Genomic DNA, 12864 nt, shown 5'->3' with positions numbered 1-12864 from the left:
TTCACTGCTTGATGCACAATAACTGCTGGTATCCTGTAAAATGAGCAACCTGCCTCATTTTTAGCACCTCGGTTTGAACAACCGACGACAGCACTAAAGTTGACCATTGTTGAAGCTTCTGCAATTGTTCACCAAATGCACGTAGCGTATCACAGCGGCCCCCACGTTGTAATCCAAAATGGCCACGGGGCGCAAAAATCACGTGGCCAATACGTCACATGAAAACTCTATTGTCACTCCACAGACTGCATTCTCCTGCTTCGTTGGAAACATATGCACATGGACAGTGGGGGGAGGGGGGAGCTGGAGGTAAGTTTTTAACAACAGTTTTTTGACATATCTACTACCGAGCTCTAGGGAGAGCTCTGTAGACAAGAATGCGACCAAAAAAAAAAAAAAGAGAAAACGGCGAAAAACTGACCTGAGTTGCATAGTACCACTTTAAATGTATAAAGAATGACTGTACTCAACTGAGTCTGATATATTTAGATTTATTGTGGAAAAACACAATAAAAAGTGTTGGTTCTTAGAGAGAAAAACCAAAACCCTTTGTGAGACACCACCTATTACAGAGTTACATGAAAGAATTCCTTTGTGAGATGATTATGAAGTTTACACAAACACTGATTATGTCCATCCAAAGAATGAGGACCTTCCCTTATTCTGTGGATGATCTGATGATCTGTTGAAACCTTCAATTGTCAACCAAGCTGTGACTTCTGTTAATTTTGGTCTTATTAATTTAGAAAATTTGCAGATGCCTTCCGTTCATCAGCCATAATGTGAACTAAGATAATGACTTTTCTCTGCCTTAGTGAGGATGTTATTCATTCAGACAGTTTCGGATTTCCTGTGGTCACCATCCAAAATGAGCACTCGGAAATTTTGCAAGGCAATATCAGGGGATTTGCACCCCAAAAAGCTAATCAACTAACAAAAAGTTAGCTTCTCTAATAAGCTGTTAGCTGATTAGCTAAACTGCGCCCACCACTATCTGTGTTTATTTGACACCCCCACCCCAAACTGGTCACTGGAGAGTTTATTTGTAGCATTACTTGAAAAAGTGGTTTCCTTTTGTTTGCTGTTCTAGAGTTGTTGACATCAAATTTGGCAGCATAATGAATGTGACGATGCAAAGCTACTGTGGCTAAGGAAGTGAGCTGACAGATATTACTTACACAATCCAGTCAACAGCTAGCATGAGAGACAGATCGTTGGTTGGCAGTCCAATGGCTTCTAAGATGATGGCGATTGTAATGATGCCACCTGCTGGGATTCCTGCTGCACCCACGCTGGAGGCGGTGGCGGTCACCCTACGGACGACAACAAAAATACCACATCGACCATTAATTATAAAAACACAGAATATTAGCCACCCCCCAGCCCAAATAGTCTTTTTTGCTCATAACTGTGTGAACTTACAAGATGGTAAAGATTTGTCCAGCATTGAGCTCCACGTTGTTGAGTTGAGCAATGAAGACGGCGGCGATGCATTGGAAAATGGCCGCACCGTCCATGTTAACGGTGGCACCAATGGGAAGGATGAAGCGGCTAATGCGTTTGTCAACACCGTTGTTCTCCTCAACGCACTTAATCATTGACGGAAGAGTTGCTGAACTGCAAACGGAAAGAAGGGGATGGAGGGTAACTCATCTGAGACTAGTCATGGTCACCTAATAGTCTTTTTAAAGCAATAAAATCTGGATTATTATGAACTATTATCATATACCTATAAATGATATTTTATCCAATGTTGTTGGATAAAACAGTAAAGAATAAATAGCAATACACCCTTTTCGCAGACGGGTAATATTTTTCATACCACCCGAGTAATCAGCCAATCCGGTCAGCGGACGACGAAGAGGCACGGTCAGAGGAACTATGAAATACTGATGAGTCACTATTAATAATTTCTTATAAGTCCAACCTCATAGGCTGATCGTTAAAAAGAAATTTGTTAGTTCCAAAAGCCATCATAATTATTTATAGGAAAACATTCTATTTTTTCTACTAAGGTTTGAACTTTGAGTGTTTACACAGGAGAGAAAAGTGTTTGAGAAAAGTGTATAAAGTGTGTAGTGAGGGGTTTTACAGCCTTAAAACATCTATAATAATTGTAAAAAATAAAGCTGACTACTTTGCGGATTTTGCCTATCGTGGGTTATTTTTAGAACGTAACTCCCTTTCGCGGCCTCGCAGTTTCACAGATTTTTTTAGTGCAATTTTGCATGCTTCTTTTTTTTTTTTTAAACAGCGCATTGTGTTCTGCGTCCTTATCAGGCGGGCCGGTCGCGGCACCGGTCGGCATCACCGTGATTGCTCTCACTGCCTCCGATTCACTTACTGAGTCTGCGGGCTCGGTAAGCGCCGCAGCGGGCCACTCACACTGCCCCCCTGTCTGCTGTGCCGAGCTGCATGCAGCAACAGGTCCAGAGACTACGCTGGCTGTTTTGATGTGCAGCGCCCGCTGCATGGTCTCGTAATCGCAGTCGCAGAGCTCCATGGCCATGACTTGGATCCTTTGCGGGTCCTGCATCCGTACCCCTGGAGGCAGTGAGTGAAGGAAGAGCATGTGCATTGTGTTCTGCGTGCATTTATCATTTGGTATATGATAAAATCGTTATGAAGTTGTTTTACCTTCAGGGTGTATAAAGCCATATTCATTGGTGAACAACTTGATAACTGATATTATCTCAGTATCAGTCAGAACAGCTGCTAAAGTGATAAATCTAAAACCAATTTATTCTTCTAAGGAGTAATAGTCATACTTTGAGAGGTTGTAGTAGTATTAGTAGTAACTTCTGAACTTGTACCAACAAATTAATGTTACATACACAGGAGAGTTTGGCAGTGCACAGAAATGGAAATATGGGGATATTTAATGTGAAACCATAGTTACACATAGCCATAAACATTAGATAAGAATAGATTTTGCACAATATCATCCCTTTAGGTAAAATGTTTCACACTAAATAAGATATTATTTATGCAATGGCAAAAAACAACAAAAAAAAGTGCTATAAACAACACCAAATACTGGTTTTCCTCTTTTCAAAAAAGAGTCAAAAACACATTACTGACCTGAAGACAAAGTATGAGTGTGCAGGAATTAAAATGTTATTTCTGTTTTTGGTTGGGCTGAATACAGATTACATAGCTGGCCCTGCTAATGAACAGACAGACTGCTGACTGTCTGAAAACAGTCTCAAAGTATGCAAAATAAGGTAACATGGACTTATTATTTATGCACTCTGTGACATTTTAGTGATGTTAGTAATGTTGCAGGGTGTATTCACAGGTAAAATGTTAGAAAAACAAACAACAACAAAAAACACAAACAAATGTGACTGTTGTTAATGTCTGAAATAATTCTCTGTTTGCTCGTTTGTCTGTTAACAGGATAACTCAAAACGGAATGAATGGATTTCAATAACATCCGGTCAGCAGATAGACAGTGTTCCGGGAAATAAGTGATTCAATTTTGGAGGTGATTGGCAATATATTCTGGAACTGAGATCTAGATAAACATTTGAGAGGATGTTGATGAAATTTGTTCATGTGGATCGCAAGTCCCTTCGGCACCTCTCTTGTTTTCACTCAAAGTCTCCACAGCTGATCCGAAGTGGAGCCACATGTTGATTTGGCACTAGTTTTATGCCCTTCCTGACGCAACTCCATATTGGAAAATGGGGCAGGGATCAGTCTGAACCAGAAACCTTCCATAATGGAAACAAGTGCACTGGATAATGACCTAGAAAATGCGGAATTTTATTTTGAACCTGGGCTGGAACTTATTCTGGATTCATGATCCAGAAGACGTTTTCAGCATTCAGGAACATGTTGAATTAGCAGAGGTAGTATGTGCTTTCTGAGTACATTCTAACACACACACACACACACACACACACACACACACACACACACACACACACACACACACACACACACACACACACACACACACACACACGATGCTGGATGTCATGAACAGAGAATCTCGGGGTGCCTCTTTCATGGAAGCCTACTCTGATATACACATGTGGACAAAATTGTTGGGCCTCCTGTGTTACACATTTTAATATATGGTCATAAATAAATGGAAACCATTCCCGTGGCCTTTCTGTGTGGAGTTTGCATGTTCTCCCCATGTTTGCGTGGGTTTCCTCCCACATCCAAAGACATGCAGGTTAGGTGGACTGGGTTCTTTAAATTGTCCGTAGGTGTGTGTGTGGGTGTGTCTGTGCTTGTTTGTCTGTTTGTGGCCCTGCGACAGACTAGCATCCTGTCCTGGGTGTACCCCGCCTCGCGCTCTATGACTGCTGGAATAGGCTCCAGCGCCCCGCGACCCTTAATTGGACTAACCAGTAGAAGATGAATGAAGAAATGGAAACCACACAATTTTGTTTAATCAAAATATTTTTAAAAATCACCAAAGTTATTTGGCAGCAAGAACAAAACAAAATGCTTTCATAATGTGAAACAAAAAAATCTACTACAGCTACAATTTTTTGTACACTGTAAAATTAAGGTAAAGTGTTTGATTGCATTGATTTCTGAACAGTTTATCTACGTGAACGTTGCGATGAGGGAACCTCACTCATCTGGCCCAGGTGGAGATTTTTTTTCTAGCACCACGTTAAGGTTGTTTTTCAGGGTTTTAGAGCTAAAAAAAAAAAGCCAAAGCTAAATGCAAAATGTATGTAGTTATTAGCTTCATTTTAATGTTTTAGTGGTTTCTTGGTTGTGCCCACCACTGCTAATAACAGCACCTTAAACACGAGCAAGTAAAAATAAATGTTTTCCCAATGAAAAAGGAAAACGTAATTCTGCTTCATGGGAAGTCAGCAGGTGAAGAAAACCTGTTTTTTCCCACCCTCAGCTTGTTTTTGTTCTGGGCCATTTTTAAGCCAAAGATAAGATATTTGACCGATGTGCACACGGAGTTCTGCTCATGTTGTTACAATCTCACGGGTTGGGTGTAACAGATCACAGCTGATCCGCTCCCCACGGTTTGGAACACTTGAACCTCAGATTAATGACAAAGTCTACGTAAGTATGGTTTTGTGTAATGCCTACTTGTTTTGAAAGTGATAACTGTGTTTATTTCAATAAGCCATATCGGAGTCTCAGGTGACGCACTGCATTGTGGGAGAGGTCAGAGTTCACTAGTACCAAATACAGCCCATGCATGTGAGCGGCCATTTAAATCCAAGTAATTTCTCTCTGTTTATCAGTATTTTGTGTCTTTCTGGTTCCACCGGCCGTGGTAATTCCAGCTCCAATAGCGTATCTTAAAGTTGCTGCAGTTATAAAGTTCATGGACATCTGGATTGAGCTGATAGTCCGCCGTGAGGTGAGCTGCCATCTGTCCCAGCCCCCTGTCTCTCAGCACCCCCTCGATACTCTTAGCTGAGTGTCCCATGGGATCCGAAGCATTTATTTTGAAAGAAATAGTGTACAAAGCAGCCCCGTCGCCTGAATACCCCAGCTAGGAATAACGGAATAGGACTCCGGTTCTATTTTGTGGGTTTTCTTCTCTGAATGGGGGCCATGATTAAGAGGGACAGCCAGGGGCATTCGTATTGGGCCGCTAGAGGTGAAATTCTTAGATGGACAAAAGCGAAAGCATTTGCCAAGAATGTTTTCATTAAATCAAGAAAGTTGAAGGTTCGAAGACAATCAGATACTGTTGGAGTTCTGACCATAAACAATGCCAACTAGCGATGCAGTGGTGTTATGCCCGTGATACGCCGGGCAAAGTCTTTGGGTTCTTGGGGGAGATATAAGGGCACTACCATGAGTGGAGCTTAATTTGACTCAACAGGGGAAACCTCACCCCGCCTGGGCACAGAAAGGACTGACAGAATGATCACTCTTCGGCTCCCACCAGCTCCTGTTGATGTTTAGTCTCACCGTTCTTTGTTGGTGGAGCGAGTTGTCTGGTTAATTCCGATAACAAACAAGACTCCAGCATGCTAACTAGTTACGCAGACATTTTTTAAACATTTTGATTAAACAAAATTGCTTTGTTTGCATTTAATTATGACCATATATTAAAATGTGTTCATAAATATAGGAGTACCAACAATTTTGTCCATGTGTGTATGTGGCAGCGTACCTGGAGCAGGTGGCGAAAGCAGTGGTAAAAGGAGCGATGAGGCCTGACAGGAAACTGAAGGGGTTCCTGCGTGTGAAACCAAAGTAAATGAGGGGAAGAACAATGCCTCCGTGGATAACGTGGCCCAGGATTGAGGCAAAGATGTATTTTCCCAGGCTAGTGACGAGAAGAACAACATCTTCCATCTCCACAATCTTACTGCCCACCAGGAACATGATGCCAAAGGGAATATACCTGAGGGAAAGAGGGAGGAGCCATTTTTCACTGCCAAACAACCACTTTAACATGATACTTAATACATTTTAGAAATATTAAATGTTGGTAGACAATAACAACAACTTAAAAGTAGAAATACAACACCATACTCACCACATGATCCAGGACACCAGCACCATGGTGGCTTCATTGAAGGCATTAAAGAAACGGATGAGCTCCTCCCCCTCTTCTCCCAACTTCCTCAACGCCACGCCAAACACCATGGCAAATAACACCAGGCCAAGAATGTTCATGCCGTCTGTTTCTGTACCAAAAGGCACCTAAAACACACAACAGAGTGAGACTGGAGAGTGCACAAAGTGCACTGTGTGCAATTTAATGTGCCACACTGTTTGGATGTCTTCATGATTGATGTAAATGAAGGGTAATGTTCATGTATCCATCCCGACTTGTCTAAGGAAAACTAGCTGTAAAAGTGACTATTAATGCTAAGATTGTGTATACTCATGCAGAACCTTGTTTAACTTTTTGATATTTTTTTATTTTACTTGTCTCATGTTGTGCAGATTATTTTTCACTGAGAGTTCTAAATAGGGATTCGACAACTAGTCATAATAGTCATCTATGACTAGCTAATATCTGACTAGTTGACTACTTCTTATAAGTCGACTAATCGAAAGCCATTTATTAAGTTCATTTAATGCTAAAAAAAATTCCTTTAACTCTTAAGAGAACAGACCTGCTGGAAAGCTCGGGTAGTCTGCGTCTAATAAATGAATGCACGTACTGTCTTCATGCTAATGCTGTTTTTTGTATTTGTGCTTTTGTGCTTATATTTGTTAAAATAAATGTCACATTTGAGTTTCACCATGAAGATTCAAAATTGGCTTAATAGCCACATTTGAAGATCCATGGTGCCTTGCGGTAGGTTGCTGGTGCGCATGCGCAGCTTTTGCGATACCCAAATGTAAAAGTAGTAACCTGGGCAGTTTTTGGTTATCCAGAGCTTGGAAGTCCATGCCTTTGCTATGGGACATTTCTGCCACTGCAATTGCGGATTACTTTTTACACTGGATAAATCTTTCCAAAGAATTAGGTTGTAGACATGCCTGGGTATAACTGATGGGCATCTGACTGCAATTCAGACACACACAAGGAAAAAAAAAAAGATTGACAGGAAAACAGGCTTCCCAATGGCGTCAAGGCATTACATTTAATACATTGCCACACAAAACATGTCGTAGGGCTGACAAGAAAAGCCAATTTACAATTCTAGAATTTGCTCATTACATTTTACTGGTGGTGTCGGTCTTTCAGAATAATATCCAGTGCCTGTTTTGTTTGAATACAACAGCTGGGGGAAGCTATGGGTGGATAGCACCAGCGCACAACGTTGGAACAGTATGCAGATGCGACACGTAATGGGAGCAAAACAAGAAACCTGACAGGCGGATTTGTTAGGACACAAATGCGAGGCTCACACAAACAGCTCTGGTTGTTGAAAGACTTTAGTGGTGAGGATAGCAATGGTCGATACACAGGAAGGTAGTGCAAAAAACCACAGCAACAGTACAACAATCATCAGGCTTAGGCATGGTCAGAACAAACGGGCAGGAGGTCAAGAACATAATGAGGCAGGCAGGACTATGGAATACAAAACTGAGAGCTGGAGAGAAGGCACAAAGCGCATCAATCTGGTGAGGAACAAACACAAGTGATCTTAAATAACTCCAGGTGACAATCAGCAAATCAAGAACAGGTGTGCATGGAAAGCACCAGAAATCAGGGCGTGGCCAGAGAGAGAGAGAGAGAGAGAGACACCCCGCACGAAGAGCAAAGAGACAAACAAGAAAGAAAGCTACCGACAGACCCAAGTAGAAAAACCCCAACAAGAAAATGAACACACAGAAAAGCAATGCATGAACAAACGAGTCAAAGCAAAACAGAAAACCAAACATAATATCAAACCATGACTAAACATGGAGCAGAACATCATGAAGATGGTCCAGATATACCAGACATCAGTTGTCCAAACAATGTGATGGATATAAATTCTTCAAGCAGCAATGAAGACCTCCACCTTGATGATAACTTCATGCCCATGGACATCATCGAATCAGAGCATGTCGTGGTCGACACTACAGGTACTTGTCAATGCTCCATGTTAGATTATAGTCTAGAGAAACCTGCACTCCTATAAATGCAAGACTCGCTTTTATATCATACCAGTAACATGAGTTATTTCTCCCATATTTTCATCTCTGTTAACATAGAAGCATGTCAAATGGAGGTACTGTGATACTTCAGTTTATTCCCAATGTCAAATATAGTTGCATTAGTTGCCCCATCCCTAGTTATAAAGTTGTCATTTTAGAAGCGTTAATATAAAGAAGCCTGAATTATTACAATTGTGTGTGTGTGTGTGTGTGTGTGTGTATATATATATATATATATATATATATATATATATATATATATATATATATATATATATATATATATATATATATATATGATGCCATTGCAGCTGATCTGCTGTGTGTGAGCCTGATCCCGTCAGATCTCACAAGCTAAGCAGAGTACGATCTGGTTAGTACTTGGATGGGAGAGCTTTTTGGAACACCAGCGGCTGTGTGTGTTTCTCCAGGTAAAACTGGAGTTGCGTCAGGAAGGGCATCCGGCATAAAAACTTGTGCCAATTACCAACGCGGATCTGGCTGTATTCACTGTGGTGACCCTGAACAAAACCGGGAGCAGCCAAACGAAGAACAACATGTATATATGTATGATGTCATTACAAAATTCAGACATGTAAAAAGCTCAAATGTTCACAAACATTCGAGTACTGCTGTGTGCGGCGTACATAAAGAAGGTCCATATCTGGACCATCTGTGAGATGCACCAACATGGTCTGTGTGAGACAGAGCGCGTTGGGGCAGCAGCAACTTTCAGTTTCAAGTAACATCAACAGAAACAGGTCAGTTTTTTAAAGACACACCTCATTAATTATAGGTCATTTTTTGTCTGTAAAATATCTAAGTGATATATGTGTGAACAGTCTGTGGTTGAATGTGACCACTTGTCCCACTTTGAAGAACCTGCACTGCACTGTGAAGCACTGCTGCTGCCTGGTGAAAAGGATGATGGTTAATTAGGGATGACATGGACAAATCCAGAGATCAAGTCCATCCCACTGTGCTGAGCTTTGCAACAGCAACACCAGCTTCATTCTCCTTGCACTAAGCAGACAGTCCCCCATGATCCACAGACACACAGACGGAGGCGCTGTTGTAGATTTAGTTGCGTCAGGAAGGGCATCCGGCGTAAAACTTGTGCCAATTCAAACATGCAGATCCACCTTGGATTTGCTGTGGCGACCCCAAGTGCAAACAAGGGAGCAGCCGAAGGGACTTACTATTTACACACATGTCAGCACGTGCGGGGGTGTTGTTTTTGGTTCCATTTGTCTGTGTGTATATGTGTGTGTGAACAAAAATCTCAAGGGGCTCTATTGTGACAGTGAATGCAATGAAATGAGCTGCACAGAGGGCGCAAATCTTTTGGTGGCGTGTCTGAGATTACTTCAGTATTTATACACTGTGAGCAAAAGGTTTAGACTTACTGTTGTAGTCCTATCATGACCTGTCCTTATGCCAGACAGAGAATCACACATTTTGCATGACCCAAGTCAGGAGATGGATACACAAACATTCCCACTGAACGTGTCTCAGACTTCATTTGCATTAATCATTAAGAAACACAAACTGTGAGGTACTGTGTAATGAAGTTCTATAGCCAGTCCTCAAAAATCCAGTGAGAAATAAACTTGTGAGGGAAGCCACCAAAACTACCAAGACATCGCTGAAGGAGTTACTGGCTTCTGTGGCTGTGCTTGAGTAAACTGTTTGTGTAAACTTTTGTGTGTTGCATCACCAGTTGCACAGTTTCATGGGAAAGTGGTACAGACAAGAATTTTGTTTTTGAAAAAATGAAATACCAACAGTTTGCCAGAAGCCACGTGGGTGACTCAAGTCTGGATTTGTTCTGTTTTCTTCCTTAAAAATCCTTTTCAGTGCTTCTCCACCAAGAAGCTTGTAACTGATGGTGAAGCAGACCAAACCTGCACAATGTGGTTTCTGAAAACATATCCAAAGAAGCCCATAGCTCCTACAGAGTAATCACTGGCATCTTGGTGGCTTCCCTCACTAATCTTTTTCTTGCATAGTTGAACCCCTTGAATTAAAGCTGAAAGTTACCACTTCAGCAACATCTTGATTGTATCAAGTTAATTATATAGCAGATGTGTACAGACTGTACATATCTGACTGTAGAAAGGCTATTTCAAAGAAATAGATAGTGACATAATGGATACTAAGAAACTATAATATGAAGTCATATATCAACTTTATAATGGTCACATGACCTTTGAAAAGTCAAACTCAATATCATAACTGTTTAACCCAAATGGTTTGGAGCCAGTACAGATTAGACATGGTGGAAGGTTTGTGTGTTAGGGCCCTGTCCCACTGGGGAGAGAATTAATTGCGCATGAATTGAGTATACAAATCGCAGGCGTTCGTTGTTGTCCGCAACAAAAATGGCCAAAAATGACAAAGGTCCCAGTATGAATTACGGATATATTAATAATATATAGCGAATATATGATGAATAATCGCAGTTATATAACGCATGTAGTGAGGAAACTCATCCGACACATTGAGATTATCACGGCAGTATTACGGGTGTATTATGAATGCATCGCGCATGTGTTGTACGTGCATGGGATCTGCATTGCGGTCATAAAAGAAGCGCACTCGGGCCGTCGGCATCACTATTCACATCAACAATACAGGCTCTGGAGCATTTGCTGGACTTGGACAAGTTGATCACAGAGTGTTGTCATGTGAGGGTTAACTGTTCATGAGTTTGGGAAGCAGGAGGGGGAAGCCGCTAGGGTGTGAGACGGTGTTTTTTTTGTTTTTGTTTTTGTTTTTGAGTGAGTTGTGGATAAACAGCGACTCTTCCTTTTGTTGGTGTTAAATAAAAGTCCTGGATTGCAGCAGCTACTTCTTTGTGGATTTACACAGCTGGACCGGCACTGACTGGCAGGTATGTCGCTTTCTGCCACACTTTGGGTTTACGTGACGTGTTTTTTATGCATTCACAGATTGTCTACAAATCAGTTGCAAAGCAGATGTAATAAAAACGCTTTATTGGCCAATTTGTATGAATTTGCTACAACATATTTTAGTTTGTGATGTGGACATGATGGGCATGATATATATCTGTTTTACACACTGTTCCAGTCCGCTGCCAAGCCACAAATCCCTATCAGTTGCGGATATCAGTGGTTAACGGCAGATATACAGCGCATAGAGTGAGTATTGTGTATGAATCGAGTATATATGAAATATGTAAGGCGGATGTCATCCGCATTCAGATTTTTGAACAGCTCAAAAATCCTGGCTGCGGACATGCGTGCCTGTGCGGATGATCATGGGCGTGATCGGATGACGGCCGACTCACACAGGCATGTTACACGGATATTGCGGATGTCTGGCGAATACGGGCCAATTTTGTGCGCAATCCATACGCAAATCCTTCTAAACACCAGTGGGACAGGGCCGTTACAACCGTCTCCCATTACTGATATATGGTCTTGATTTCCCTCTCGGTTTCAAAATTGAGGAAACTGGAGCTAATGTTTTTTAAATCATAGTCAAAATTGACATGCAATTGGAACTGATCATTGCTGATTACACCCTGATTACATATAATTCTGTTTTTACAATGTGTGTGTGTGTGTGTGTGTGTGTGTGTGTGTGTGTGTGTGTGTGTGTGTGTGTGTGTGTGTGTGTGTGTGTGTGTGTGTGCGCGCGCACCAGCCTGTGGACAAAACACTACTTCCTCTTAATGCATTTTTCACATGCTTTTCCAAAAAGCTAAAATTTCTCTGTCAAAATCTAAAAACTGCTTTTAAAATGGGTTTCATGGTGTGTAGAAGGAACATACGGAGGGTTTTGCTCAGAGAAACCTCCTGATGTTCCACACCCGATTTGGTATCCCATTTTCATTTATTTATTTATTGCTGAAATCACAGACTACTGGGAACCAAAAATTCGTAATGGGAGACAGGCTTTAGTCAAGGGTAAAATGATGATGTTGTCATTGAGAAACGAAGAATTAAAATGCATGAATTTGTTTCAAACATAATGCACACGTGCGTATACATCCTCACCTTAATTAATCAAATATTTATTGGTGTTGATACAGTTCATAGATGAGGATATGGTGTTACATTAGCAAGTAAAGTTAAAGCTGTACAACCTCTGGCTTTTTTAAGATTTCATTCATAAAAAGAATTTTCTTTGGCACCACAATAATTATAGTCCTTGGCATTTAAATAACGGATTCGTAATATGATACTGTCAATATGATCAAAACTCACACTCTCTGGAAACAGTTTAGAAATTCTCCCCCATCAGGGGTGTCAGGGTTTGAGTTTTGTTTGGTTTTCTGTTTTATTTTGT

General features: G+C 41.1%; 1 protein-coding gene across 1 annotated transcript in view; it reads right to left on the bottom strand.

The window, feature by feature from the left end:
- LOC117523086 (neutral amino acid transporter A-like) overlaps positions 1-12864 on the bottom strand; it is a 49687-nt gene that overhangs the window by 4808 nt on the left and 32015 nt on the right. The window contains exons 4-7 of the mRNA XM_034184502.1: positions 6488-6654; positions 6119-6352; positions 1423-1617; positions 1179-1313 (exon numbers count right to left, since the gene is read on the bottom strand). Coding sequence (XP_034040393.1) covers positions 1179-1313; positions 1423-1617; positions 6119-6352; positions 6488-6654 — 731 coding nt within the window. The remainder of the gene's footprint in view (positions 1-1178; positions 1314-1422; positions 1618-6118; positions 6353-6487; positions 6655-12864) is intronic.

The sequence above is a fragment of the Thalassophryne amazonica genome, chromosome 13 (assembly GCF_902500255.1).
Source record: "Thalassophryne amazonica chromosome 13, fThaAma1.1, whole genome shotgun sequence".
NCBI classification, from domain to species: Eukaryota; Metazoa; Chordata; class Actinopteri; order Batrachoidiformes; family Batrachoididae; genus Thalassophryne; species Thalassophryne amazonica.
This window is presented reverse-complemented; position numbering and strand designations above follow the sequence as displayed.